Source organism: Alternaria novae-zelandiae, assembly GCF_023758075.1.
Source record: "Alternaria novae-zelandiae strain BMP 2774 chromosome Unknown scaffold_10, whole genome shotgun sequence".
NCBI lineage: Eukaryota > Fungi > Ascomycota > Dothideomycetes > Pleosporales > Pleosporaceae > Alternaria > Alternaria novae-zelandiae.
Genome location: NW_026056970.1, coordinates 1,242,225 through 1,269,552, shown reverse-complemented (window position 1 = coordinate 1,269,552; position 27,328 = coordinate 1,242,225). Strand labels below are relative to the sequence as shown.

General features: G+C 54.0%; 7 protein-coding genes across 7 annotated transcripts; 3 read left to right on the top strand and 4 right to left on the bottom strand.

Annotated features, from left to right (window-relative positions):
- Positions 1 to 3,337: 3,337 nt before the first annotated feature.
- On the bottom strand, positions 3,338 to 4,186 carry J4E88_005780 (uncharacterized protein; the record flags this gene model as incomplete). Its single annotated transcript, XM_049399413.1, has 1 exon — positions 3,338 to 4,186. The coding sequence occupies one exon, from the start codon at positions 4,184 to 4,186 to the stop codon at positions 3,338 to 3,340; it is 849 nt and encodes a 282-aa protein (XP_049255204.1).
- A 4,042-nt stretch (positions 4,187 to 8,228) lies between these two features.
- Positions 8,229 to 9,336, bottom strand: MRP9 (37S ribosomal protein S9, mitochondrial; the record flags this gene model as incomplete). Its single annotated transcript, XM_049399412.1, has 2 exons — positions 8,229 to 8,320; positions 8,517 to 9,336. 2 exons carry the CDS (start codon positions 9,334 to 9,336, stop codon positions 8,229 to 8,231), a joined length of 912 nt encoding a protein of 303 aa, XP_049255203.1.
- Positions 9,337 to 9,656: 320 nt separating this feature from the next.
- Positions 9,657 to 11,190, top strand: J4E88_005778 (uncharacterized protein; the record flags this gene model as incomplete). Its single annotated transcript, XM_049399411.1, has 4 exons — positions 9,657 to 9,686; positions 9,750 to 9,939; positions 10,116 to 10,853; positions 10,904 to 11,190. The coding sequence occupies 4 exons, from the start codon at positions 9,657 to 9,659 to the stop codon at positions 11,188 to 11,190; spliced, it is 1,245 nt and encodes a 414-aa protein (XP_049255202.1).
- Positions 11,191 to 12,546: 1,356 nt separating this feature from the next.
- On the top strand, positions 12,547 to 14,498 carry J4E88_005777 (uncharacterized protein; the record flags this gene model as incomplete). Its single annotated transcript, XM_049399410.1, has 2 exons — positions 12,547 to 12,591; positions 12,612 to 14,498. The coding sequence occupies 2 exons, from the start codon at positions 12,547 to 12,549 to the stop codon at positions 14,496 to 14,498; spliced, it is 1,932 nt and encodes a 643-aa protein (XP_049255201.1).
- A 3,357-nt stretch (positions 14,499 to 17,855) lies between these two features.
- J4E88_005776 (uncharacterized protein) lies at positions 17,856 to 18,679 on the bottom strand (the record flags this gene model as incomplete). The annotated part of the gene is made up of 2 exons (XM_049399409.1): positions 17,856 to 17,874; positions 17,928 to 18,679. The coding sequence occupies 2 exons, from the start codon at positions 18,677 to 18,679 to the stop codon at positions 17,856 to 17,858; spliced, it is 771 nt and encodes a 256-aa protein (XP_049255200.1).
- A 4,839-nt stretch (positions 18,680 to 23,518) lies between these two features.
- J4E88_005775 (uncharacterized protein) lies at positions 23,519 to 23,786 on the top strand (the record flags this gene model as incomplete). Its single annotated transcript, XM_049399408.1, has 2 exons — positions 23,519 to 23,567; positions 23,641 to 23,786. The coding sequence occupies 2 exons, from the start codon at positions 23,519 to 23,521 to the stop codon at positions 23,784 to 23,786; spliced, it is 195 nt and encodes a 64-aa protein (XP_049255199.1).
- Positions 23,787 to 24,905: 1,119 nt separating this feature from the next.
- Positions 24,906 to 26,785, bottom strand: J4E88_005774 (uncharacterized protein; the record flags this gene model as incomplete). Its single annotated transcript, XM_049399407.1, has 2 exons — positions 24,906 to 25,759; positions 25,810 to 26,785. The coding sequence occupies 2 exons, from the start codon at positions 26,783 to 26,785 to the stop codon at positions 24,906 to 24,908; spliced, it is 1,830 nt and encodes a 609-aa protein (XP_049255198.1).
- Positions 26,786 to 27,328: the final 543 nt, after the last annotated feature.

Here is a 27,328-nt window from a genome sequence, read left to right as displayed (position 1 = left end):
CATGGGATGTTGACTCCCTCTTTTTGGCTGTCCAGGTTGCCGAAACGAACATGTGTTGTGGGCTAGCGTTTTTTGGAGACAGCGAGCAAACCACACATTCATCAATTCCCCGTTGATTTTGGAGAGAAAGCACGAAATCTTGATCTTAAATGAAAAACGGGGGAAGAGGTTGAAAGAGTCGTATTTATATTGATTTCATGGACTTGGCAGGATGTACTTGGTAACGTTTTGACGCGGAACGATAGACTCCGAATACATCGAATTGATTTGAATGTCTTTGGTGTTGGTCAGGCGCGATCACTCGCGCCGCGCTGACGTTATCGCCGGTATGTAGCCTGAGAGCTCTTTTGAAGTTCCAAATCTCCCCCATGATCGAGAACTTGGATGGATCGACTAGCTAAAAAGCAAAAGTCCGCTCGGGTGTGACGATGTAAGATCGTGTTACTCAAACAAATACATCACAATTCGGGAACATGACATTGGTTCTCACTTTCTTTTACACATACATCGTGTCGTCGAAATACACCATTGGCTCACGCTGCTGACACGATCAGTGTGACTGAGTGTGCCTCCAGCGTCTCGTATTGCTGACTGAACGAGAGTTTTGTGGATATCGCAATGTGGCGACGCGGGTACAACATGCGACTTCCCGAACGCACGCCTACTCCACCTGCAGAACCGGGTACGACACCAACGAGGTCCTGTGCCTGGTGGCTTCCACGCCAACATGTCAGAGCTTATAGTTTCCGAACCTGGATCGCCAGAGGCGCATGTCAATCTGTAGGTGGCCGCCGATCACCTATTGATATCGCGGCCCGTGCGACGTATACGAAATATGACTATGGTGTTGTTGTCTCTCAACAACCCGCGATCGACATGTCGTGGTCGTTTTGTAATATGGCCAGGTGGTCAGACGGACAGCGGAGGGTAGAACAGTGTCGGCTGAGCGAGGCGGCCGTCGTTTCTGCAGCGATCATGCGCAGCAAAGCAGGAGTGCGGTGTGGTTACCAACTCATTGGGCCTGTACAAGGTAGCATATTCTGATGGGTAACTGCATTGACAGCTCGCGATGGTGCAGGGTTCCACACCCCCTTGCGTAGCCATGTGTTCGAGAAGCCGGAAAGATCGCATTTTTCTGAGTTTCCCCTGGCGCTATCGTGATGGGATCACGAGTCAGATGGGCGCATGTCTATCTCGACAGAGTGTGTTCTTCCAATGATCCCACCCTTGCATCATGCGTGATAGGCAGCCTCATGCGCTCGATCGACCAGGGTGTGTCCGTGTTGAGCATGCAGAAAGTGTGCCGCTTGGGGCTTGCGGAGAGTTGTGCAGCCGAATGCAATGAAGCTGTATCGCGAGATGCGAAAGGTGGCTGCAGGATCGAAGGCGTCCACACTCGCTGCTTCTTCGGCGTTCATGTACAATTGAGGAGCTGATGTGCTCCCAGGGCCAGGGAGACGAGCCGGTCGTCTCCCGCTATCAGGGTCCTCGGCTGCGCAATCATTGGCGGTTGATCTGGTTGCTGGATCTCGAGGCGTCCCGGTGGCTAAAAGACGCGAAAGTGATGACTTCAGCCCATCACAAAAGCAGGTGCGTACCCTGGGCGCAAGGCACGCGCAATGCTAGGGCATATCAACAATTACCAGGGCAAAGTATTGAATATTGAAGGAAGCGGGGCAGTGCGACGGCAGCGCTTCACGCGATAATAGCCACCGCGTCCTCTGCAAGGCTTGGTCCCAATTGCGAACGGACCTGTTTGAAGATGGAAATATGAAACTGCGAGTGTCAATTACTCAAGCGGGGTAGCTGCAAATATTGAGATGCTGCACCTATATCCCGATCTCGTAAGATCGCCGTCAGTGTTCAATAGCCGGCATGCGCCATGATGTGCTGCAAGGTCTTAATGTCCTTGTGATAAGATGTGATCACCTAGAGGCGCTTGTTAGCGATGATTGTGGCGCCTGCGTCGATCCGGTTTTCTGTTCCCGTAGCTCCAGCTGGAGGTCAGATCTTGCTTTTGACACGGCCCAAGCCTCAAAATATGCGTGAGGCGCTAACACTGCGTCGCCAAGTCGCCGTGCATGATCGCCTTCCCTTTATCGGCTCAAGGCGTCGAATGATGAGTAAGTGCAGCGGATGCCTTCGCATTTGTCAACATGCGAGGCTGCAATGGCGCCTGTGGGTCGAGTTGGGATGCGTAAAGTGAGGCGAGAAGGAACGGATACCCTTGCGGACCAGGGAAGGTACGACCAGAACTTGGAAGAGCGACTCCACCATATAGAATCCTTCAGAACAGCGCTTCAGTTTACCTCGGGAACAAGGATGTCTGCAATGAAGCCATGTAATTCTAGTACAAATTCTATACTACAGTTGCTGCCCAACCACGTCGTTGCATCGGACCCGGGAACCCGACCGTTGATGACAGTTGTCGTTCCCGCCCTACCACCTCAGGCTCGGAGAACTGCCTCGTTGCCGCCCAATGCGGAGACGAGGTGTTGTTCTCTGGTCGAGACTTCGAGTGTCTTCGTTGCGAATTCACCGGAAGCTGCGAGGGCGCAAGGACGATCCGGTGGTATCCACATGCATTCGTGCCGGCTCTATCGATTGTCCTTCCACCTCATTAACCCATGCGTCATAATACACTCCGTAAGATATCCTCAGCGCCCGCGCCGGATGATCTGTTCCAGCATCAAAACCCAATAGCAAAAGCAGTCAAGTACAGATGCTCGTAGATGCACGTATCCATGTCGTCAACATGAACCATGCGTGCCATTGCGTTCGTACCATAACCCTTCCCCACTTTTCCCCAATGCGAACACAAAAGACGAACAAGAGAATGGCCTGAGAAGAGGCTGAAAAAGAAAAGTGAAGACGTGACTCAAAGCCATAATGCTCGACGACTGCGAAAAACCATGGATGCAAATGTTGGACAGAAGGAAAAACCGATGCAGATTGACTTCCGCAAGAAGCGGTCGATGTTCCTCGGCGTCCCAATGGCTGTGGAAGGAAAACCAATACGAGACACCCTGAGAACAGTATATGTACAAAAAGAAGCAAGTGAAGTCGTCTCGAATGCGCTGGATGAGCGCGTAGTGCGGGTATAAGCGTGCGCATGGACGGTCTGTAGCAAGCCTCTCGAGATGAGGGTCAATGCGCTGACAGGATGGCGCTCGGGAGCGGCACTGCGATCAGCCACGAGGAAGATCGTCGCGACTAGAACTTGCTAAGATCATCGCCGTCGCGCTGTGGAGGTGGGTCGTTGTACAGATGGACCAGCGCCGACTTCTTCGAGGAGGTCCATGCAGGAAGTCAACACTGCGCAACGTTAGTATTGTGATCAGGCAATGAAGGCAATGTGGTACTGACTCGCTACGATTTCCTCTTCCCATACTCCCATTTGGTAGTCAACGAGGCCGTGCTTCTCCATGCTGTCGCAGTTCTTGACAAGTTGAGTGCCCATCTTCTCGAGGAATTCCCAATCGATGAGTGATTTGGGAGGCTGCGGTCGCTGGCCCGTGGTGGTCATCTCCTGCGTCATGGTCTTCTGCTTCTGCAGCGTGGAGAGCCAGCAGGTGTTGAACTCTTCCCACAGCTGCAGGCGCTGTTGGTAGTAGGTTTCGTCGTCGCGTACTAGGCCTGCTGCGGTCAATTCAGTTCCTCGTTCGATAATGCGCACACCGGGGAACTTACCCAAAGTCTCGGCCCAGTGCAACAGCCAGTCGGACATTCTGAGGAGCAGTGTGCCGGCTTCGGCGAGGCGGCCGTCACGGACATGCTCAAACGTCTTCTTCAGCTCGTTCTGGTAGTTTCGATAGAAGTCGTCGTACTCGTTGCCGCTATTGGCCTGGGGCTCGCTGTAGTTGCCCTGGGAATAGCCGCCCTGGGAAGGCGCCTGATGGGGGTCTGTCATGCCAGCGGCAGTGAAGGCGGGCGCAAGGGCTTCTCGTCCGACCTGAGCTTGGGGAGCGGAATAGCCTAATGAGGGATACTGGGAAGGAACGTTTTGCGCCGCGATGGCAGAGGCAGGTGCGCTCGTGGGCCCGCTCTCATAGTATTGGGGTTGTGCCACGCCAAAGCCGGTGCTCAGGACCTGTATAGCCGAGTCCCTGTTCTGCTGGTACTGTTCCACAGGCTCATACTGCGAAGAAGGCTGCGCCGCGGCCTGGGCGCCCGGCACGCTGTACATGATGTTCTGGCCGTAGGGCGAGTACTGCTGGGGCGCACGCTGGGCCTGTTGTTGCTGGTCGGCGGCATAGTCCTGGGCGCCGTAGGCTACGGCAGAGGGCTGAATCGACGAGCCAAACTGTGCACCTTCACCGTAAGCGTAACCGTAACCCTGAGAGCTGGCGCGACTTCCGGAAGAGGGGACGGATGTGGGTGGGGCAGGTGCTGTCAAGGGCGGCTGCCTGAAGCGATCGGGTGCGCTTACCACTGGATACGATGCCTGTGGTGGAAGGAGCGTGCCTTGCTGGCTTGCGTAACCTGAGGGAGTATGCCGTGGCCGGCGGTCATTGTCCATCCCAACCAGCCCGCCTTTATACTGCAGACTGAAGGGGGGTTCGAGAGCCCGGTACCCCGAGGGCGAGACTGGCGGCGTCGCGTAATTGGCCAGCTTGCAGACTTGCGGGATGTAGGTGGTGGAGGGCCGGCGCAAGAGGTGGAGAGGCGAAGGCGCAGGTGTAGTCGACGTATGCGCGGACTGATGGAAGAGATGCGGTTTGGGGCGGGGTGCGTGAGAGGACCAGAAAGAGTTGATGGGTGATGCGGGCCAATGGTGGTAGATGTATGACGTCCGAAATTGGAAGACGAGATGCTCCCAGGTCCAGATGGTTTGGATATAAACACGGCCCTGACGCGTCGACGAGCGACCAATGCAGCCCAATGATGCAGGAAAAGAAGCTCGCGCAAGAGCCTCGGCCAGCCACCAGGATATCCTCGCTCCGCCTGCAGGAAGATGACTGCAATGCAATGCTCAGACGTCCGGGATTGGTCCTCCCGATGCGGTAATGTTGGAGAAAATGTGTGCGCCGTGTGGATCAGCTAAACACGTAGCCACTAGGTGACAGCGAAATTGTCCGGTAGATGCAGGCGTGGAGAACCCTGTGTGGGATGGGCTGGTGGTGAGGCGACGCTTATGCGTGAGATGTTTGAAGGGTAGTCCTTGCAAACAGATCAGTGTTCCAACGAGTCGGACGGAGTAGTGGCCGGCCTAGGAGATGGTCTCAAACAATCTAACGTCTGCGTTGCGGTAGCTCAACGGCCTAAACGTACGCTGGCGTTCTTCACGATGCAGTGTCTTGGGGCGCACTGGGCGAGCGGGAGTACATGCAGAGACGAATGAAGCGTTCGGTCCGAGACAGGACTGAAAGTGCGACGGATGCTAAGATTGTAATCGGATCGGTTGCACTGGACCGACGGATGAAGTGAAAGGCTCTGTTATAAGAGGCGTGTGAGTTCGACGTCAGTTCACGGCTGGCGCAGATGCTCACAGGGATGCAAGTGGGGGAGGGTGGTGTGGTCGCCGATGGTAGCCAGGCTGGAGGAGGGCAGAAAGAGACGTGGGCGGGAAGTGATGCAGTCGCGCTACATTGGGAGAGCATCGGGCAGTGTGGGAAGCAAAAAGGAAGTAGTTCGCAAGCCACGCCGGCGAACAGACTGTAAATACTTGGACCGGGGTGTTGAAGCTAGAGGAGAAAACAATGGTGGGTACCTGAGAAGTGGGTGTGGCTGCAGGTCGGGCGAGCGAGGGCTGACGAGTAAGACGACTCTACCAGCTCTGGATGACAGCGACCATGCGAAGTCTCCGATTTCCGATATGGCCAGGGCGGGGCTAGCAGTACCCTGTCTGCCATGGTTACGGATCGCCCATGGTGGATCTGCAGGCGTCTGGGCAGCCACACTGCAGGGCAGCATCGCGTTTGCTATGCGTGACCACTCGATGCCGTCGATACGAGGGCGCGGTCAGCGCCAGCACGACGACAAAAACCACCAACTCCATCGTGGCTTCCTGCTTCTTCCTCTTCGGCGCAACCAGATGGCGATTCCCGCCCCGCGGCTCCACAGCGGCCAAATGTCGCAGCTGGCTGCTGGCCCAGGAACTGCTCCTCTCACCCAGCTGGGCTTGGCGGCAGACAGTGACCACGCGCCACATGGCATTTGTCCGCCAGTACGCGTGAAGAGCTGTAGGACAAAGGGGCCCGACGCACCGTGGGAAGACTAACCTTCAGGAGCGCGTTTCCGCCATGTTTCATGCCGCAGGCGTCCTTCGGCTCTTGAGGCGCCCTCTCCTGCTGCCAAATCACCAAACGGATGTCGAACTTGGATAGCCTCACGGCCGGCAGTGTCTCGTGTAGGTAGGTGCTGACAGGTGGGAGTGAGAAGGTTTAGGGGCTATCTCGGGCTCCAAACTCGATCCGTCCTTTCATCTCTGCAGCGCTGCAAGTTCCCGTCCACGCGCAGGGATCTCTCGCCTGTGGTCGATCTTGCCTTGGGCCACTTCACCCATCAGCCTCACTCGTCGATCCTGATCCTGCGAATGGGGACCTTCCCTTTCGAACTCGTGGACTGACGCACACTCACTCAAGCCGCGACCTCGCGACCTCGCCATGCCTTCTCCACGCTGCGACTCCTCGAATCTTACATGTGCGGTACGGTGGGGCTCTAGCGCCATCTCGGTCGCTCCTGCCGGCAAACCTCACTGGTTCTTGCCGCGAACCTTCCGTCATTTTTTCAACACGGCACGCTGCAAACGCTACCCACCGCCGTGGCCGTTTATTCAGGCTAAGAGCACGCCTTGCGCTGTCACTGACACTTCAATTGCACGCTCTGGCGCGCCATACGCCGCGCGCGCGACTGTCCGGAACATTGCGCTATGAATGCCTGTTCACGTGCTCACGGAAGACTGCAATCTTCTGGAAGCTTTGCAGAGGCGCACAGCATGGCTCTGCAGGACGCAGCCATCGCGTCACGAAACCAATGTCGTTCAACTTGCCCGCTTTGGTGCGATCACTGTCCAGACGAGTGCGTCATTCGGTACGGATGGCGATCATCAGGTGGCCCTGGCTTTCGCATCAACCTCCACCACCGCGCTTCGTGAAATGATCAAGGACCACGGCGAACATGCTTCGAGAAGGTTTCACTTCGTTCGACAAACGTCTGACTCGCACTCAGCTTCGACCACCTGGCAAAGTCTCGGGCGAATGCCGTGCTCGACCGTTTACGCGTCGTGCGGGACACGCGACAAGGAGTCAAACAGGGAGCTTCCATCTCCAACGAAGATCCAAACGGCAGCCCATCTTCTAGTGCCAAAGTCCTCTCATGCCTCCTGCCACCTAACGTTTGTCCGCGACATGATCCGGAACGACCGAAAAGCAAGTGCAAGCGGATATAGCACAGACGTCGTGGTTCAAATATCATTGGCCGCCCTATGACCATGTCCAAAATAGAACATCGTGAAACGAGTCAGGGACGATCACCGCAACTCTGCGCCCGCGATCAGCCGGTCATATGTTGACTCTTGTCGCATGTGCCACCGGCAATAATAATTGGCCTGAGCATCTTGCTGTTGCAAAACTCACAATGCACATTTGCCTATCTAGGGTCTTGGTCGAAAAGCAGTCATGAATGCGAATGCGAGTTTAGCGCAAACAGAAACACATCAGGAAGGCATAAGTTATCGCATCAGTATTGAGTGCATTGCGTGCTGGTGGTGGCGCAGCCATTCATGCGATGTACATTTGCTTCCTCTTAGCAAAGTGGTCTTCAACAGCTGTCAGGAACGGACCGAGAAAGCAATAACAGACAGTAGTGAAGCAAGGTTGAACCTGCATACTTGCTCGACATGAGACTGAACCAGGGAAGAAGCATAGTCAGCAGGGCAGAGCGGCACAAGGTTCAAGGCCTTGTGTTTCTGGACACACTTGATCGAAAAGCATGACCCTGTCCGGGCAATGCCGCACCAGATGAGGATCGTGTGAGCACATGGCCGTTTGGGTTGCGACATTGACAATCAGGCGAAGAATTGGTCATCTCCACGTGTCGTATGTACAGCACCCTGTTCCATGCAAACAGCGACAAGGTACCGAGAGTAACATTAACACTTGCTTGGACATACACGACGAAATCGAAGCACATTCAACAGACGGCGTCTTGACATGTCTCATCTTACACTTGGCCAGGCTGACACTACAGACGACTAGCGATAAAAGGATAGTATACACACAAGCAGCTCATCGCTTGACCCAGGTGGGCATCTTTCGCGCCTTGACGTGACCTGGCTTCTTCCTTTCCACCTTCCTTGGGTCGCGCGTTATGGTTCCAGCTAAGGAGCAGTCAGCAATTGGATCCGGAATGCGCAGGCGAGACATGTTTGGGATCATCCAGGGGTGTTGACTGCATTTTGAGGCGTAGACGTGGGCATGTGTCAGCCGCGAGGGTTGCATAGACAATGCTCATGGAACGACAGAACAAGCAATGCTGGATTGCAAAAGGCACGGATAAAGAAAACATCGACTCACCTCGTCGCAGCGCAGGCTTCAGCGCGGGTTCATGGACCAGCAATGACTTCGCTACAGCTAGAGTCATTGCTTCCGCCTGGCCAGTCAGGCCACCACCCTGCACCAGAGCAAAGACGTTGTACTTGTCAAGACGCTGAGTAGCCTTGAGGGCCCAGACAGCGCTCTCGCGGTGATGCAGCCGCCCGAAGAACTCTGAGAGGGACTTGCCGTTGACGAGCACTTCACCCTCGCCTTCTACCAGCCAAGCCACAGCAGACGACGTTTTTCTCCGCCCAACGCCCTTGGCACGCCCAAGCTCATCAATCACGCCAGGCTTCGGAACAATGTCACCGGGCTGGTTGGGCTTCTTGTACCGCAGCATCGCCTGCACAACCTCGTCGGGCATGAGCGCGGGGTGAATGCAGTTGAGTCTCCGCAGTATTTGCAGCATCCTGTGATACCGCGCCGTCTTCACCGGCTCGTTGGTCATGATGCGATACTGCTCGATCGTCTTCCAGGCCACCTTGGGTGCCTCTGCGGGCGGTATAACAGGCAATGTAGCGACTTTTCGAAGGAGAGCGGAGACGGAGAGGAAGTCGTCGGTGAAGGTGGGCTTTGCGCTGAAGTAGGACGGCGATGCTGGGACGACGCGCAGTGTTCGTAGGGAGTCCTTCTTTTCGCCCTTCTTGCCGCTGCCTTTTGTCGTCGCTTCCAAGTCGATTTCGGGGGCCGCTGTGAATGGTTCCCGTATCTCTTCCTCTGTAACCTCTGCACGTCGCACGGCTGTCGTCGAGATGCATCTCCGTACTGTGGGTTGGAAGCTCCGTTGAGCATATCGCATCGTGCGTTCGCACTGGGGCCGCGGTCGACTCCCCAGGGCATCGGCCGCCCTCCAAAGACTCCTTGAAAACTCCCTGCTTGCCATTGCGCCTCTGGTTGACAGCGAATGCACCGTGGTAGCGCTGTCAAAGAAATGCCACCTGCCACAACTGACGACGATGGATGCACGAGCCACCTGCAGAGGCTTAGCGGCTAGACTGAAATTACGTGGACTGTGCACGCAAAGTTCCTACAGCCCCTCCCTCAACCCAACCAGCTTTTTCTTCACAACTCCTGTCTTCCACACACTGATTGTTAAGCTCAACCACGAACTCTACAATCATGTCTTTCGGAAAGCTCTACAGCTACTCGGTACGTCGTCGCACACAGGCACGCGAAGTCGCACCGCAATGAGTCCTAACAGCAAGCCAACAGGGTAACCCGCGTACCACCTCCCTCCTGGCCGTCGCGAAGGAGAATGGCCTCGACATCGAGTTCGTCGACACTGAGCCAGCCAAGGGTGTCTCTGAGGACTACCTGAAGCTCAACAAGCTCGGCAAGGTCCCTACCTTCGAGGGCGCTGACGGCTTTGTCCTCTCCGAGTGCATCGCCATCGCTGTCTACCGTAAGTGCTACCCCGCGCGTTCGCTCCTCCTCCCTGCATAATATGATGTCGAATGAATTCATTCAGTTATCCCTGTCTGAAAACTATTGTTGAAAACTTACTATTCTGATTTGCCTCTACCACATCTACTCCGTCTGTCCAAAATTTGGTGGTGACTCAGAGCTGACGGATCCCAGTTGCCTCGCAAAACGAGAAGACCAGCCTTCTCGGCAAGACCAAGCAGGACTACGCCACCATCTTGCGATGGATGTCCTTTGCCAACACTGAGGTCCTCTCCCCCCTCGGTGGCTGGTTCCGCCCCATCCTCGGCCGCGACCCTTACAACAAGAAGAGCGTCGACGAGTCCCAGAAGGCCGCCCTCAAGGCCGTCCACGTCATTGAGGAGCACCTCCTTACACACACCTACCTCGTTGGTGAGCGTCTGACTCTTGCCGACATCTTCGCTGCCAGCATCCTTGCCCGCGGCTTCCAATACTTCTTCGACAAGCAATGGCGCGACTCCAACCCCAACACTACACGTTGGTACGAGACCGTCTACAACCAGGCCAGCTACTCTGCTGTCGCCCCCAAGCTCGAGTTCATCTCCGAGGCGTTGAAGAACGTCGCACCCAAGAAGGAGGGTGGTGAGAAGAAGAAGGAGCAGCCCAAGGCCGCCCCTAAGCCCAAGAAGGAGGAGGCTGAAGAGGAGGAGGAGGCACCAGCTGCCCCCAAGCCCAAGCACCCTCTCGAGGCTCTGCCCAAGGCCACATTCGTCCTTGACGACTGGAAGCGCAAGTACTCCAACGAGGAGACCCGTGAGGTTGCCCTCCCCTGGTTCTGGGAGAACGTCAACTTCGAGGAGTACTCCATCTACAAGGTTGACTACAAGTACAACGATGAGTTGACCCTCACCTTCATGACCGCCAACCTGATCGGTAAGTCAAATCACCTGCAACTTATATAGTCACATTGCTAATCCCTCCAGGTGGTTTCTTCACCCGTCTCGAGGCCAGCCGCAAGTACCTCTTCGGCTGCTGCTCCGTATACGGACAGTCCAACGACTCCATCGTCACCGGTGCGTTCATCGTCCGTGGCCAGGATGCTCTCCCCGCCTTCGATGTCGCCCCCGATGTCGAGAGCTACGAGTTCACCAAGCTCGACCCCACCAAGGAGGAGGACAAGGAGTTTGTCAACGACCAGTGGTCGTGGGACAAGCCCATCACCGTCAACGGAAAGTCCTACGAGTGGGCTGACGGAAAGGTGTTCAAGTAAACGCTTCGCCTTCTTTTTGAAGTGTTTGCTTTGATTTATGATGCGGATGATTAACGAACTGGCATGGGTATGGATAGGATGACGGATGAGGATTCATGAGATCACGCTGGGCAGCCCTGGTGGATCAGTGATACTGCCATAGCCGTTAGAGGCTCAAAATGCTGCACAAGAAGTTCATGATACCCAACACATAATATTGTCTCGATACTGTGACGTCTGTTCCAAGGTTGTACTTTTGCTCTGCTGGTCTCGTCATGTGCATGTGATAGATCTCAAGCGCTTCCAAGGTTGTATGCGACTGCGTTCCTTATCGCGCACTCAACAGATAACGAAGAGTTTGTCTTCCCTGACACTACGTTGCCTAGCAGGTGTCAGGTGTTCTCAACCCCAGATCTGGGCTCGAACTGGGGTGGGGCCAACAAAGTCGTGGCTTGTCGAGCCGAGCCTATCATTGGTTGTAAGAGACAAGGAAATAGCCCTAGCCAACCGCCGAAGCCGTCCAACGAAGGCTGGAAAGAACGGCGGCGTGGGCAAGCGCATGAGGCACATGCATGTCTTTGATCCTCGAGTCCTCACCTCGATCTCCATCTTGTCAACTTCTACAACACTGAACCGCGCCGAGATTGCGGCCCCGCGACGGAACTATCACGGTGACATTCGCGCGCACGGCCAAACACAGCCATCATCACAAGGCACGCCTGAGCTGAGCGCGGGCGTATTTGTCGTCATTCGCACTTTGATTTGCGACAATCGGTACCTTTTTCGCACAACGGAGGAAGAGCTGGAATCGGAACATCAGGATTAGCGCGACAAGAACCGCGCAATCATTGTGCACATAATTCCGGCTTCCTGCGTTATCAGTTGGTGGATCGTGCTCCGGACGACGGAACGGCGGCCATCGGTTCACGCAAGTGTAACGTGCAACGGTAACAGAACAAACTGGTGATCTGGCTTTGCGCTACGGAAACGCGACGCAAGGATTGAGCACAAGAGTGGTTTCCGGCTTTAAAGGTGGGAGGTGCGAAGAAGAGGGAGAACGTCCTCGTTGAGTCTTGACGCAAACAGAAGATTCTAAGGAAAGAGAAAGTGTGTTTTGGGACAAAGAGCAAGCAAAACCGGATTGTGTTTGTGCATCTTAAAACAGCTTGGGGAAGAGAGGCTAAGAAAATTTATCAGTTGAACTGGAAGAGGAAGACAAGAGGAACACCAAGGGAATGAAAGAAGATAGCGCGAGGGTGGTGAGGAGATCATCTGGAAATTCGGGGGAACCTGCGATTCAGGTCATCTGTCTGGTAGGTCAATTTGTGCTGGTTGTATTTGTCGATGTGGCTAGAGGCGTTCCCATGTATGCATCGGATGTCGCCAATCGTGCAGGTCGACAAGCAGATGTGCCGTCTTGCAGTAGAGGCTAACACGAACAGGGCTCTGGAGGTGGACCAAGCGAAGACAATGTCACGGGCTTCCTCGTTCGATCAACAGCAACAAACTGGGCTAAGAACTCCGTCATAGCTGTGGATGCAGGCTCCCACCTTGCATCGATTACCCGCATACTTGCTCAGGACTTCCCGCTTGTCTCCGACCCAGATCCGCCGTTATCGACCCCACAGAACGGTAATGGAAATGGGAATAGCAGTGACACGCATATAGAGTCGCCGTCGCCAGGCACTGGGCATGTCTCGCTCTCCGACGAAGATTCTGGGCCTGAGACACCAGATTCTGAGCAGGATGTACCCGTCACAATTACTACGCTGAAAACTGGCGCATTCGCGGGATTACCTTTCCCACATCTAAGTGCCAGGGCAAATGCGCTACATGTTGTGAGAGAGCACATTTCGACTTATCTCATCACCCATCCACATCTCGACCATGTCTCGGGCTTCGTCATCAATACAGCAGCTTTTCACAATACATCTCGACCCAAGCGGTTAGCAGCACTACCATTTACCGTCAACGCGATCAAAAACCACATCTTCAATAACATCATCTGGCCTAACCTTACGGACGAAGATGGAGGCGTGGGACTAGTAACATTCCAACGGCTTGCAGAAGGCGGTAACATTGCTCTGGGTGAAGGAAGCTCAAGAGGCTACATCGAAGTGTGTGACGGCTTAGGAGTCAAGGGCTTCAAAGTAAGCCATGGCCACTGCATGCAGGGACCTGGCCATGTACACCGCGGATCGAACGCCAACCTACTGGAGACCTCAGATCGGCAAAATGCCAACCCTTCTCAATCGTATGGTCAATCAGACGGACTTGAAGGTCGTTCACAAAGCTTCTCCATGACCACACAAAGCGCACCCGGCACTCCAGGTTTTAGCGGAAGCACAGAAGCCGGCCGACGAGCCAGCGGTGTCACAGTCCCTCAACCCCAGCAACCGCAATCCCAAGATCACTGTGTGATCGACTCAACCGCCTACTTCATTCGCGCCGAATCTACCCTCACGACCCCAAAACGCGAGATCCTCATCTTCGGCGACGTTGAACCAGACTCCCTCTCACTTTCCCCACGTACACATCAGATCTGGACGGAAGCAGCTCCGAAAATCGCGGCTGGCACGCTAAAAGGCATCTTCATAGAAGTCTCATATACGAACGCGCAAGCCGACGCCGTACTTTTCGGACACTTAGCACCCCGCCATCTGCTCGAAGAGCTCAGCTCCCTCGCGGCCATGGTAAAAGACAGCAAAAAGCAGCACGAGCGCGACAAAGAAGAGCTCCGCTCACAGAAGAAAAAGAAGCGGAAGAGAGCCAGTGCAAACAATAACCTACAGCTCGAAAGTCTGACGTCTATCGAGGGCGGTAGGAAAGCCAAGATGGGCGGTTACCTAGGTGGAGTAGGCAAAGGGATAGATTCCCCAATTTCGACAACAAACCACTCGCAGACCGACGATGAGACAATGAGCGACTTCCCGCTTTCGAGAGGTGACACGGGGACGAACACGCCTGTTCCTTTCCCACCGCCACTGCAACATCATCAGTCTCTCCAACGGAATCAGGATCAACCACAGGATCAACAAAACGGGACCCCCGGGCCCCCTCCATTTCATCCTTCTGCACCAGCAGCCTTCGGTCTGTCATCCGTCTCAGCTGAGCACAACCGCGCCATACTCTCCGCCGCATTCGATTCTCCGCTCAAAGGCGTCAAGGTCGTTATCATCCACGTCAAGGATTCCTTCATGGATGGGCCGCTGGTTGGGGATCAGATTCTGAGGGAGCTGAGGGAAGGGGAGGAAGCGCTGCAGGAGCAAGGGAAGGGCTTGGGGTGTCAGTTTGAAGTTAGCGCTGCGGGAGAGAGTTATTGGTTCTGATGGCATTTGCGTAGGCTGGCAAGATTGGATTCAAGATGATTGGGCTAGAGAGGGGTGTGGTTTGGCGTTCTTAGGAGTGAGCTTCGGCTTTGTCTTGGGGAGGTTCTTGGTTACTTGAGGGTTACGATATATGTATGTGTTTGGGCGGCTACTCTGAGTATTTGGGGGAAAGCGCGTTAAGGGTTGGGGATATATGTAGCATCATGAGTTTTGATATACCACTGCACTGCCTCTGTTAACACCGCAGCCATCGCATGAGCTGCTGTCTGCGTTTAACCCTCATCCATAACGTACCCAAACCAGTCCAGTACCAATACTTCCTACATTCTTCACCACTACTACATCACCTCCCAAACACAGCTTCCCTCCGCCTCGTCTGCCGCCGTAGCCACCACTCCATCCCATCAACAAGCGCCCTATTCCCAATCAAAAGCGCACCCTATCCACATCGTTAGCTTCATACACAATCCTACTCCTACTCTAATATAGCCTCTCTCAACTCCAACAAACATACCGGTATTCCGACAAACCACCACCCCGCAATCCACATCGCCGTATCCACCGTATAAAACGCGCCCACACACCCGCCAGCCCATAGATTCACCGTCGCACAGCTCATCAGTGTCCGTGTTAGGGGCGCGAAGCGGTGCCGCGCTCGGGGCCGGTGCCAGAGGAAGAGCATGAGGGTGTGGAGGAGGATGTTTGACTGTAGTGATCAGTACTTCTGTTCCGAGGAGTGTGGTGGAGTATATGGTGTTTAACATACGGGAATGAATACACTGGTAATGTAAATTACATTGAGGTCGTGGATGTTCAGCCCACCGATAGCCATGAGTGCGCTGCATGCGTAGGCCATCACCGTGCCGGTGGCGATCCAATACGGTATTGGATTCCAGTTGTCACATGCTATGCGTGCTGTCCGGGTACGTTGCAGCACTAGGTCTGAGTCTGTGCTTGTCGACATGGTGGACTGGTTATACGCGAGATGGTGTGGAGAGGGCGTGAGGGCATGCGCGATGGTGCGAGTTGCGAGGTGAAGGTAGATACATGGCGAAAGACGCCAGTGGTCGGCCACATGATAGATCAGCTATTACGCCGTTACTTTCTGGTGTAAAGGGCCTTGACTACTTGTGGTCGTTGTTCGTCCCTGAACCGGTTTGACGATGGGCTCCTGGAGGGTACCATGGTACTTGCCTGGAATGCCGAATGAGCGAGACGCCTTCTCTCGGTATATGCGCAGGTTTGATCGTGTTCCCCGCATTCGAAATCTATGTTCCATTTCGTGACTCGTTCTTTCTAATTCAGTAAAACAGAAAGCGTGCTCACTGCACATGTCGTGTTCATCGTCAATGTATCCCTCATCGTCATCACCAACACCACCACCACAATTACCACCCCTATCAATAAAGAAGCTATCGAAAATGTATATCGATAAAATAAGCGATCTCGAGGATGCGATCCTGCTATCCCGTCTACCCGATGAAGAGAGCGCACGCGATGCATCACCAGCCGCACAACTACCACAGCCCGAGAAGCCGCGCAGCAGCGCGGCCACCACCACAAGACGATTTGTACTGCTCGCAGCCATTGCGTTCTACATCGGAGCTGCTGTGGGAAGCTATTACGTCGATGATATGGAAGAAGTCTTCCTCTTGCTGTTGTGGATTTTCAGGATACCTGTACGCTCATTCCCCGACAGTTTTGTTCACCTTCATTCATGGTTCTTCTTGTTCTGGGCTAACCTTCATGTACCGATAGATGACCATCGTCTGTCTTTTCGGAGGCTTTATCCTGACACATGAGAACGTCCCCAAAGATACCTCGCTGCTCGCGCGCTGTGCAATACACTTCTTAACAGGGGGTACCTACATCGCCAGCTGTGTCTGGATATACATGGCGCGAAAGAGAAGTCCGGAAGAGGAAAAAGGTAGCTTTGGGATGGATATGGCCGGATATTGGTTCTTCATCTTGCCGGTAAGTAACCTTCGTCCATATGAGGGGTGATGCAGGGGTGGCACAATGGTATGCTTGCTGACGCGTTTCTTGCCGACAGATGGGAAACTTCGTATTGAACCTGGCCGTGCTGCTAGTTGTAACAGTATGGAATAAGCGAGACGATAACACAGTACCCGAGTCACGAGCCGGGGAGGCTTGTTGCTTGGGAATGATGGTACGAGCAAGATGAACAGGAAGCAGAAGAGTTGATGGAAACATGGGGTTACCGATCGAGTAACGCGCGTTCCCTCGGCACATGGACATTTACTCGTGCGTTGTGACTTGGCAGTAGCTTTCACAATGAAATTGAGCAGTAAACATCTGATTGTTTCATTGTTTCGCGCAAAAGAATCCAAGCCTTTCCACCACATGCATTGCATTAATCACCCAGAACTCTTCCTCACACGATGCTACCACCATATTTAGCACATAACATGCATTTCAACTATGGTAGCAACTTAGGAAGCAGGTATGCCGAAGAAGGCGACCTCGAGTCCGCGTCCTCCTCACCCCTTCAATATTACACGGAGAGCCAATTCCGCGCACTGCTGCCCACACAGCGCGAACAGATTCGAAAGTCACACCGGCGCTCGTTCATCCGGTCACCACCAGCAATCATGATGCTTTTGACATTCCTTAGCGTAGCTGCCGCAGCACTTTATAAAATGAATCACGATATCACGGAGGCCATGTTGATGTGGGCCACCTTCGTACCAGTAAGTCTCTTCTCTATGCCCCGTCTCTTATCTAGCTACGCCAAACCCATATGAAGAAGTTCTTACTAATTCATGTGAGCAGATGGCGGCGATACTATTGCTGCTGGGGTGCTTGATTGCACACCATAAGCTTCCTAAGGATATGTCGTATTCCGGTCGATCTGCTATTCATCATTTCACTGGGATAACATACGTTGCAGCCTGTATCTTGGCGTATATGCTGCAACAGGAAAATCCAGACGAAAAAGGAAACTTTGTGTTAGCAATAGGGATGTCTTGGTTCTTTGCTCTGCCGGTAAGTCTTTCCCTTCTGCGGCAGCGGAGGAAACATGTTGGGCGCATTGAACGTTAACTAACGCATTTGTTCGTCCGCAGATTGGGTTCATCATCTTGAACATCGGAATCGTGTTGCTTGCCAACGCGTGCAAAAAGACAGAAAACGAACAGTCGTCCTAATCATCAGAAGACAAGGGGTCCTTCCTGTAGTTGTTGAACGGTTGTTCTCCCAAAGTGTAAGGAGGAAGAAAACGAGTTGATCACGCGAGGTCAGGTGAGTTTCATGAGAGGGTATTGAACAGATCACGAAATGAATGTTTTGGTGTTGTAGCACGCTACTGTAGACGGCTCTGAGGACGTTTCGGTAACTTTAAGCATAAGTTCGCTGCCTGTTATTGGGTTAGCAATGTGTGGATAAGAACAGGAATAGGAACTAGCGTACGCGTATAATTCCTTGCCATCGTCATAGGGGCGCGCAGGCGATCCAGCATCAACCTCCTTGTTCACTGCCGCCCGGCTTGAGATCGACCTCTTTCTCTCCCCATAGATCGAGGCCGAAACCCAAAGCAACCACATGATCCCGGCAATGACTCCATATGCGATGATCTGGCCTTGACTGGGAGCAAATCCGGTAAATGCGGGTGCGTCCGATGCAAGCAGCAGGCCAAGACCACCGTTGATCATACCAAGCGTGATGAGGATACGTCCCAGCCAGAGGTGACCATACGACCAGATAGTTCGGCGACTGTACTTCTTGAACTTGAGGTGGTGGACGAAGCCAAGAATGGGTTGGAAGAAGAGCAGGACAAACACGATGATACCAATGATCGGGTGGTAGTTGTCGAGCATGTTGACTGGGATGTTGTTGATCATCCACACGCCGAGACCGAATGCTGCGATGTACACAACATATGCGAAGAGCTGGAATATGCCATGGACGATCCAGACACCGCGAAACGATCCTAGTCGTATAAGAATCGATCCAACGGGGAAGAATAAGACAAAGGCCAGGGCTGCGAGGACACCATGGGCTACGATGATCTTGTGTCGTGATTCCGATGAGAAGCCGCCACGGCCGCCGCCAAACGATGAGCCGAAATCGTTGTCGCCGCTGTCACTACCTCCTCCGAATCCGCCTGGACCGTATTGACCACCGGGGCCGTACTGCGCAGAAACTGTGGTTGCTGCTATCATCTCATCAATTTAGTCCTCGATTTCCAGGATTGGCTTCATACCTAAGCTAAGCAGCGTCGCTCGTGTGCTAAAAGTCATAGTGAAGATGTGGAATGAGAAAGACCAATGCAAGCTCGATTTGAAGGCCTACAGATGGATAGAAAGAAATATTGGCTAGTTAATCTATTCTTACCTGCGACGGCTGATCTTACAACATCATCCACGACACCAAGCCGAATAGCCCCAAATCGATGATTCACGTCTGGAAGTGACACAAATGACGCTGTTTGGAGCAGAAAATGGTCGAGCTTACGCGTTTCCGCAGCTTTTTCGTGTGTTTCGAGTGGTGGACATTGACATGCTAGTCTGACTTGGGGCCGGGGTGCACATGGTGGAGAGCCGGAAGTAAGATGTCGGCGAAACATGTTGGGAAAGCACCGACTCTCATGATGTGACGAGTGCCTCAGGCAGAAGATGTCGTTGACGTCGATACAGGATTAGTAAGGTCGTCTCATGGAGGCCTGGATGGTTCAGCTTTCCTGAGCACGTGTTTCCGCGACATGCCTGTAGCCTTGCGCAGGCACGCGTCTGACTCGCTTGACTTGGCTAGCATTAGCATGGTCCTTCGCTCGCGGGTGTAGGCAGCGACTAGGCGACAAATCGTTGAAGCTGCTATTCCAGGTTTAATGCGAACATGGCCGCTGGTCGGGTGCCGAACTGATAGCGAGAGGTGCGATCGCGATTACTGGTCACCCGTGTGGCTAGTGTGGCAGATGACGTGAGTAATGACCTTGGGAGCCTGTGCGAATGTCTTTCTCATCAAAAACTTCATCCCATGTTAACACATAGTATAACTTCCGGGTTCACGTTCACCGTCTAGTCGACATGGCGGTCGGCAACGTGATGTGGCATCCCCACGCAGCGCATCCCGTCGCCCTCGACCCCATGGCGGTCAGAGCGCGGTCGAGGTTTTCCATGCGCCCTCCGCGATCCTGGGCTGTCGCATGGCCAGGCACATGTCGGTCGTTCAACAGGTACAAGTCCTGCATGCGCTTGTCTGTAGTCATTTGTCCCCTGAGTTCGCGGTGACTGTTGCATAGCCCCAGTTTGCAAGAGTCCCGTGGTAAGAAGAGAAGGCAGAATAGCGCACCGCCACGGTTGTGCACATCACGCGCGCGCCCTTTGTCCGTATACATGTCGTCAGAGTTGTGAGTCGAAGAAGCAAAAGAAGGTGAAACAAGGAAATTGCGCTGAGTTGGAGCAAAGAGAGGTGAAGACTCTGTGGAGACATGAGTTGTGCATGCCCGCCGCGAGGATGACTCCTGCAGGTCCCGAATTTCGGCGATGCCATGTGACCAATCATGGGCGGGCACGGGTGCAATAGTGGGCCCGCATTCGCTGTCATCTAGGCTGTGATCTAGCATCTTCCTTCTCCCCGTCACACCATCGTGCGGCTCTGAGTCACTCTGCAGCCTACTGACATCCTTGACTTAGCTTGTACCTGCATACGTGATTCAATGTCATCCCATGTATATAAGGCTGGGTAGGTATCTTGCTCCAATGCTTGACTCTCCTGAGACTATCAGCCGCCTTTGCGGCTTTTCGCCCCACCACTCTCCATCTCCCCTCAACCCTATTATTACTTATTCACACATCCACAAGAACTTGAAATAGACGACATGGGCAAACGTCACAACAGAAAACGAACTAGAAGCCGTCCTCGGAACCGCAACAACAATCACGACAATTCACCTCCGCAGGTCATCAACCACACTCGGAGCGAGTCGGTCAGCACTACCTCTTCAACTCTCTCCGCAACCAGCTCCTGCTTCCACCCTCAAAGCTATCCTGCGAGTGCCGATGCGAACCACTGGCAGCAAACTTACACCGCATGGCAAACCCGACTTCGACTACAACAGGAGCAGGAGCAAGAGTTGGAGACTCAACGACTGCGCATTTTTGGTGGACTACCGGAGGATGAGAGGACCTTGATGGAGCCGATGCTCAAGGTGGTCACGGATCTTTTCGATGGTTTCTACGATTACGAAGACCCGTGATGATTAGAGTGCTGGTTCTTTGCACATCTCTACTCCTACGCATGGGTTTCCATTTCAACGGACGATACATGTTTTTACGACGAACACGACACGAATTAACGACCAAACCAACGATGACTCTGGTAGCCAGCCGGAGGCGTGGGACAACATCTGGGCACGGACTCGTAGCAGATCAGACAGCACCTGCGTCGGCCCAACTGGGCCGGCCCGCAAGCGCTATCTGGTTGGTTCAACATTGCTCAGCCCTAGGACTCCGGCTTCACGCATAGGCGGCGGAAGCGAAGACAATGGTGGAAGAGACAGCTAGATGCACGCCTCATGCTTGTACTCGCTCGAGTCCCGAACTCGCGTGTATATGCTGTTGGCTAGAGCGTCGCTGTCTCTGAGAACGGCGGAAAGGAAAGAAGGACGCGCATGCGTATTGGTGGAGGAGTCATCTTGCTTGGAAGGAACGGTGTACATCTGCAGCTCTCTGTAAGGCAGACAAATGTCCGAGTAGTTTATCAATATTTCTTTAATTAATCTAAACTTCACCCAAACATTTGGCTTCTCTTGTGGCATTCATGAGTTCTTTCCCTAGCTCCAGCGAGCGTGCTTGCCTTGCGCCGCCTCTCACCGTCAGGGTCCAGTTTTATTGTCTTACTAGTCCGCATACAGCGTCTCGACTTGTTGTAGGCAAGAGCTTCCGATCTTTCTCACCCTCACCTCTGCCCACCGTTTCCGAGCGCGATTTCATTCGCAACTGCTATCGCGGCAATCACCTGACACTGCGCACCTTCGACGGAGTAACCCCGAAGACATCAGCAGGTAACAGCCAAGCGCGTCCTATACAGTTCACTGCACTAACAACCGACTGCCGGTCAGCTCGCGATGGAAGATACTCAAGGGTTCCGCTTCCTCGATCTACCCAAGGACATCCGCCTGGAAATATACGATCTTTTCCCTATCGTAACACGTCGCTACACGGTACACATGCCACATAGTCCATCCACGACGCCCTTCACCCTGGTCTTGAAACGCATCCCGTGTATGGAACTACTCACAACATGTCGCCAGATATTCGAAGAAGTTTCTGCCATGGTAGGGTCAAGGCTAGATGGCCAGCCAATGCGTATCTTCGCCGATGTGGAGGACTTATGGGGCCCTGTCATCAACGTTATATCGCGTTGTACGGCACCTAACGCTCCACACAAGAGCTTCGGATCACGTGTCGAGCGCTACAGTCCTAGTCGCCAAAGTGGCCCCGGCGATCGGGATGTGCCCGAAGTTCCGCCTCAGGCTCTAGCTCGCAGTGCAGCGGCAACTGGCTCGAAGCTGGAAGTTGAGATAGCTCTCGAGCTTGGCGGTAGACTCAGACAGCCTTCCCAGAATTTGCGGCCCCTAAAAGATTTTATTCACCAGTTCTATAAGTGGATTGTGCTCATGGGAGAGGCGCAGCCCTTTCGCTCCCGCCCTATCAATGTCACAATCCGACCCAAGCCGACAGCAAAAATGAGCGAGAAAACGATCAGCGATGGGCGAGTATTCGACTTCAAGGAATACCCGAAGGAGTTTTGGCTTGGTAAGACGTGGACCTGTCAGGTCGGTGAGTGCATGACGGAGGAGGAGTGGCAACGCAACTGGGAGGAAGGGAAGCACTTCGGAAAGTTGAAGCGGATCTAGCAGCTTTACAACTTTGCAGGAGATTATGACACAAGAGAAGGGATGGCCGGACCAAAGCTACGAATGGTTGAGGCATTGCTACCGGGTTGCAGTGTAATGAACCGCCCACCGATGACGTCCTAGTAGGGAGAACCTCTTTCAGGCCTCTCGAAGTCGACGCACAAAAAACGGTTGAGAATCCAGAAAGACTTTCATACATACTTGTTTCCTTTATGCGAGTGTAGTTGAAAGGAGGCTGTGAGAAATGCTTCTGCCAAAGCATTGGTAGTGGCCTCGCAAGACATCCAAATACCACCTCTGTAGCATCCAGATATCTCGAACTATACCATATTGAAGGCCTGAGAATGCAGCACATTGACGCTCCAAGCCCCAAAGTGACCTAATTCGTCATTGCCTCTACCGCACTAGCCCCCCACCCTCTTTCTCCCTACAAACAATCAAGTCTCCATCACTATAAACAGCAACCCCAAAATCGCAAAGCGCAGCTAATTAGAGCAGGTTTACGTACCCACAATGCGCACAAATCCGGCTGAGCGGTCGCCCTACTATCGTACGACCCTCGCCAACGGGTCACCCCACACGCATCCCGGCAACGCCCGAACACGGTGTTCTTGCTGTACATGTCTCGCCACCAAAACTCCTTTGTAGGGGATTATGGAGGCGCATCAGACGATGTGATTGTATATTCGGTGATTTCGACCAATGATGTTATAGACTGTCTGTCGTGTCTCGCGATACCAGGAGCTGGGGTTGAATTTTCGCATGTTGGTATGAGGCGCATGTCTCAATTCCGAGTGTCTTGGGATCACGCAACCAATCTTTGGGAAGAGAGAGTTGGTATCGTCGGCAGGTACCGCCTTTTTGATTATTTTTCGATGAATTGCAATGTGTGGATATAAGGTAAATGGGTTTCTTCCGTTGGTATTCATCATCTACATCCAGTCACATCCATCTTCAGCTATACAACCACATCGACCTCAATTTTTTTCAAATCCCACATACAGTACAAACATCCTGCATACAAAACCAGCCTTTGAAGTCTTTACCACTACCAACCATCAAAATTCCCACCAAGATAACCGAGCAACTATACAACAAACAACACTCAACACTCAACACACACCCAACCAACCCACCCAAAATGCCAGCAGTACCGCGATCCTACCTCCCCTCCTTCGCCGCCTTCCTAGGTAAGCCTCACCACCCTATCTCCTCTTCTCCTTCCTCAATCACATCCAACATGAATCTAACAAACCACCCCAGTATTCGGCATAACCTACACAACCATCGTCGCAGCAAAAGAAGGCGCAGCCGTCGACGGCGCACGCACCCGCTGGCAAGACCAACATGCACGAGCCAGGAACGCATTGAGCGGAGGCATGACTCTAGCGGATATGGAAAGGAAGTAAAAGGAAAGAGGGAGAAGGGGAAGTTCTGTTTCAGTGTTTGTATACTAGGGTAATAGGCGTTCCGGATGCTGGATACAAAGTCCAAGGTATATATCAATTCATCAAGTTCGACGTATGTGTATAGACTTGGACAGTGTGATAATTTTCTTTCCAATGTTTTCAATACAACCTTGGAAATCATGCACCCACGTCTCCGCGTATACATTAACGTGCCTCACCATCCATCCGACCACCACTGCAACAACATACCCCCCACTCCGTCTCCCTCATCTACCACCCACCATCTCCCCTCCACCACCACACATCCCTGCAATTCACCCATACAACCTCCATTATACCCCCAGGGTGACCCCCTATAGCAATCTACCCAGTATACCTATCGGGAGACAATGATAGTACCCGGCGCATGCGTCCCTCATGTCTTAGAACATTGTGTTGGAGGATGTGGAATGCGCAACGTGGAATGTGGACGTGTGATACGAAAATGTTATATTAAAAAACGGTAGTCGGGATGCGATATCGGTATGCAGGGAAGACGTGCGTTGGGTCAGGGTGCAGATACGGGGGAGGAAGGACGGAGGGTTCGGGTGGTTAATCTGGGTAAAGAGTGTAGGGTAGAGGCGGCGTGGGGGGCTGGGAAGGATTGGGACCGGGCGGATGGATGGATAGAACGCATCGCAATACTGTCGTTGGCAGATGAGAAGAAGTCATCACAATGAAGCATGCAGGACAAGAAGTAACTTCATCACTATATTCAATCCCACATCCGCCTCTACGTAACCCCAATTCCGACTACTTCATCGACCCCCAACAGACCTTGGGGTCAGAATATATCTACAAGAAAACCCATTGCCGGTTGAACGCCATCCAGAACACAGTATCAAGGTACGCATGACCAACCATCGCGCAGTACCGAAAGAACAAAGGAAAAGCAAAAAGAAGGCCTACTCGCTGATTGCGGCTGAAACCCAAGTCGCACACGTCGGAACAGCCGACTTGGATATATATGATCAAACAAAGGGAATCGTTACAATCATGTAGGACAGTCTATGAAAACAAAAAATCGCTGCAGTGTTTGAGAAGGAAAGATCAGAATGGGACAAATTGTAGAGTCATTGGCTATAAGTCAAACGACGATGTGATGTCGGCTAATCTTTGCATGGCGGGGCTCATGGCAGCAATCTTCCTCGCAAGACGCTCTGCTAAAAGGGCCTCGTTCGCTTCGTCGGAGATGACTAGCGAGTAGTGTGCGAAGGCCTTCTCGGGGTTGGTGAAGAGTGCCTCGTGGTCCTCAAGCGGTGCGGCGGCAGTGGTGGAGGGAGCGGATGAAGAGTAGTACAGGTCGTACTCGGCATCTACCTCTTCGGTCTCATCGGCGGCGGCGGGAGCGGTGGGCTCAGACTGGACGGGGCGCTCGACGATGGGGTAGTCAGCCTTGACCTCCTCAACAGTCGAGTCGTCCTCGGCGTTCAGGATAGCGCTGTATCCCTTGCCAGACATGGCCTCGATGTCGAGGGGGTTGGTGGGACCCTCAGGCAGCTCAGTGACGGCGAAAGCAACGGGTTGCTGGAAGTTGAAGCCATTGTTAGCACCCCAGTTGTTGCCATTGTTGGTGTTCAGGTTGAGCATAGCAAAGTCGAGTTGGGGCTCGGGGACCATGGTCATACCAACGTGGGTGTTCTCGGCCTGCGACATGCCGTTGAACTGCTGTTGTTGCTGGAACTGAGTGGGGGTAGGAGCAGCGGCGACGGGTGCTGCGGTTGCTGGCATTGAGGTCATGGGGGCCTTGGCTTGGAGCGACTCGTCGCGAGAGAGCTCCTCAAGGAAGGGAGTGAAGGCCTGGTGGCGGAGCAGACGCTCGATGAAAGCGCGCGAGCGGGCGTTCTCCTCCATGAGGAGGCGGTTCTGGGAGCGGAGTTCGTTCGCCTCGTTGACCTTCATGGCAACTTCGCCTTCGAGCTGGCCAATGTATTCTGGTGATGTTAGTTGATGTTACAGGTGTAGTGGTGTCGTGGTGGCTTACCCTTCCTTCTCGAGCGGAAAGCGCGAGCGGAGACCTTGTTACGGAGCTGGCGGCGCTCCTTAGAGCTGAGCTTCTTGCCCTCCTCAGACGCAAGCAGCCTCTCGTCCTCGTCCATGTCCTCTTCGTCCTTCTTTGCGCGGATGATGTGGGGGAGGAGGCCTTGGTTGTCGTTGGCCATGTTGGCAGACGCGTTCTGGCTGTCGGCCCGGATCTGTGCGACGACGCGGGTGATCATCTCCTCGGTGTGGGCGTCGCTGAGCGGGCTCGAGGTCTTGCGGCTGGCCGAGCTGGTGGAGGCCATGCGGTTCTGTTGCTGTTGTTGCGCTTGCTGCTGCTGTTGTTGTTGTTGCTGCTGTTGCTGGAGGGCCTGCTGTTGCTTCTGGTGGGCCAACTGTTGCGCGCGCTGCTGCTGGGCCTGCGCCTGCGCCTTGGCCATGGCAGCCTGCTGTTGATGCATACCGGGCCAGACCCTGACGTTGGTGACCTCCTCCTGTGTGATGGCGCTGGGGTCGACGAAGTCGTCTTGGGCGGCCTCGTTGAAGACGAAGCTGTTCTGGCGGTAGTCGACGGCCATGTTCATGCCGACGTCCATGGGCAGGCCGTTGTTCCAGGCGCCGTCCATCATGGAGTCGCCGCCCATCATGGCCATCTCGTCCAAGCCAGTGGACGAGAACATGGGGAAGCCCGTGTTGTAGCCGGCGTTAAGGCCGGGAAGGGAGTTGGTAGGCAGGCCGGTTTGCTGCTTGAAGCGCTCGTACTCGTGGCTGGGCTTTGCGGGGGTCTGGAGGTCGTCGTCGATGTTTGTGCTGGTGGGACTGGCCATGGTCGACGTCGCACTGGACTCCCGCTTCAAAGTGGCAGGCTGCGTGGGCGAGGGCATCTGGCCAAAGTCGAAGAACTCATTGGGGTCGACGCATTGGTTCGGGTGGCCGTTGAAGGGGGCCATGGTCATGGCAGGCTGGACGGCGGTAGCCATGTCGCTATTGTTTGTTCGACTGCTGGGGAGTCGCTGATCGTGTTTGAGCGGTCCTTAGGCAGGCAAGCGGCAGTCTTGGGGTGTTGTGTTGCGGGCGCTGGGTGCGTGACAGGAGCGGTTAGCCTGCTGGAAAGTCGTCGTCAGCTCGACGCTGGGCCGGTTCTGCCGGAAGTGTGGCTGTGCCGATGGATCCGCGCCTCCTGCGAGCACGTTTAATGTGATAGAGCGAGTGTGTTGGTGGTGAGAGGATTGTTGTTGTTGTTGATGTTGATGCAGAGTGCAATTGTCGGATGAGTGTCTGGTGGAAGAGAAGCAGAGCGAGGGCGAGGATGGGCGGCGGCGGCTTCTTTGCTGGGGCCCTCGCCCTTGCCGTTTCAGACTGAGGCGGAGTCCCCCTTCTCGAAATAGAAGGAAGCAGGCCCAACCCGGTTGGCTCGCTCGCCCGCCGATCACTGCCCTCCGCCCAGCAAACTTCGGCTCTTCCTCTCTCCTGAGCGCCGGGTCATCTCGTCGGCTTCACCATTCTTAGTACACTAGACACAA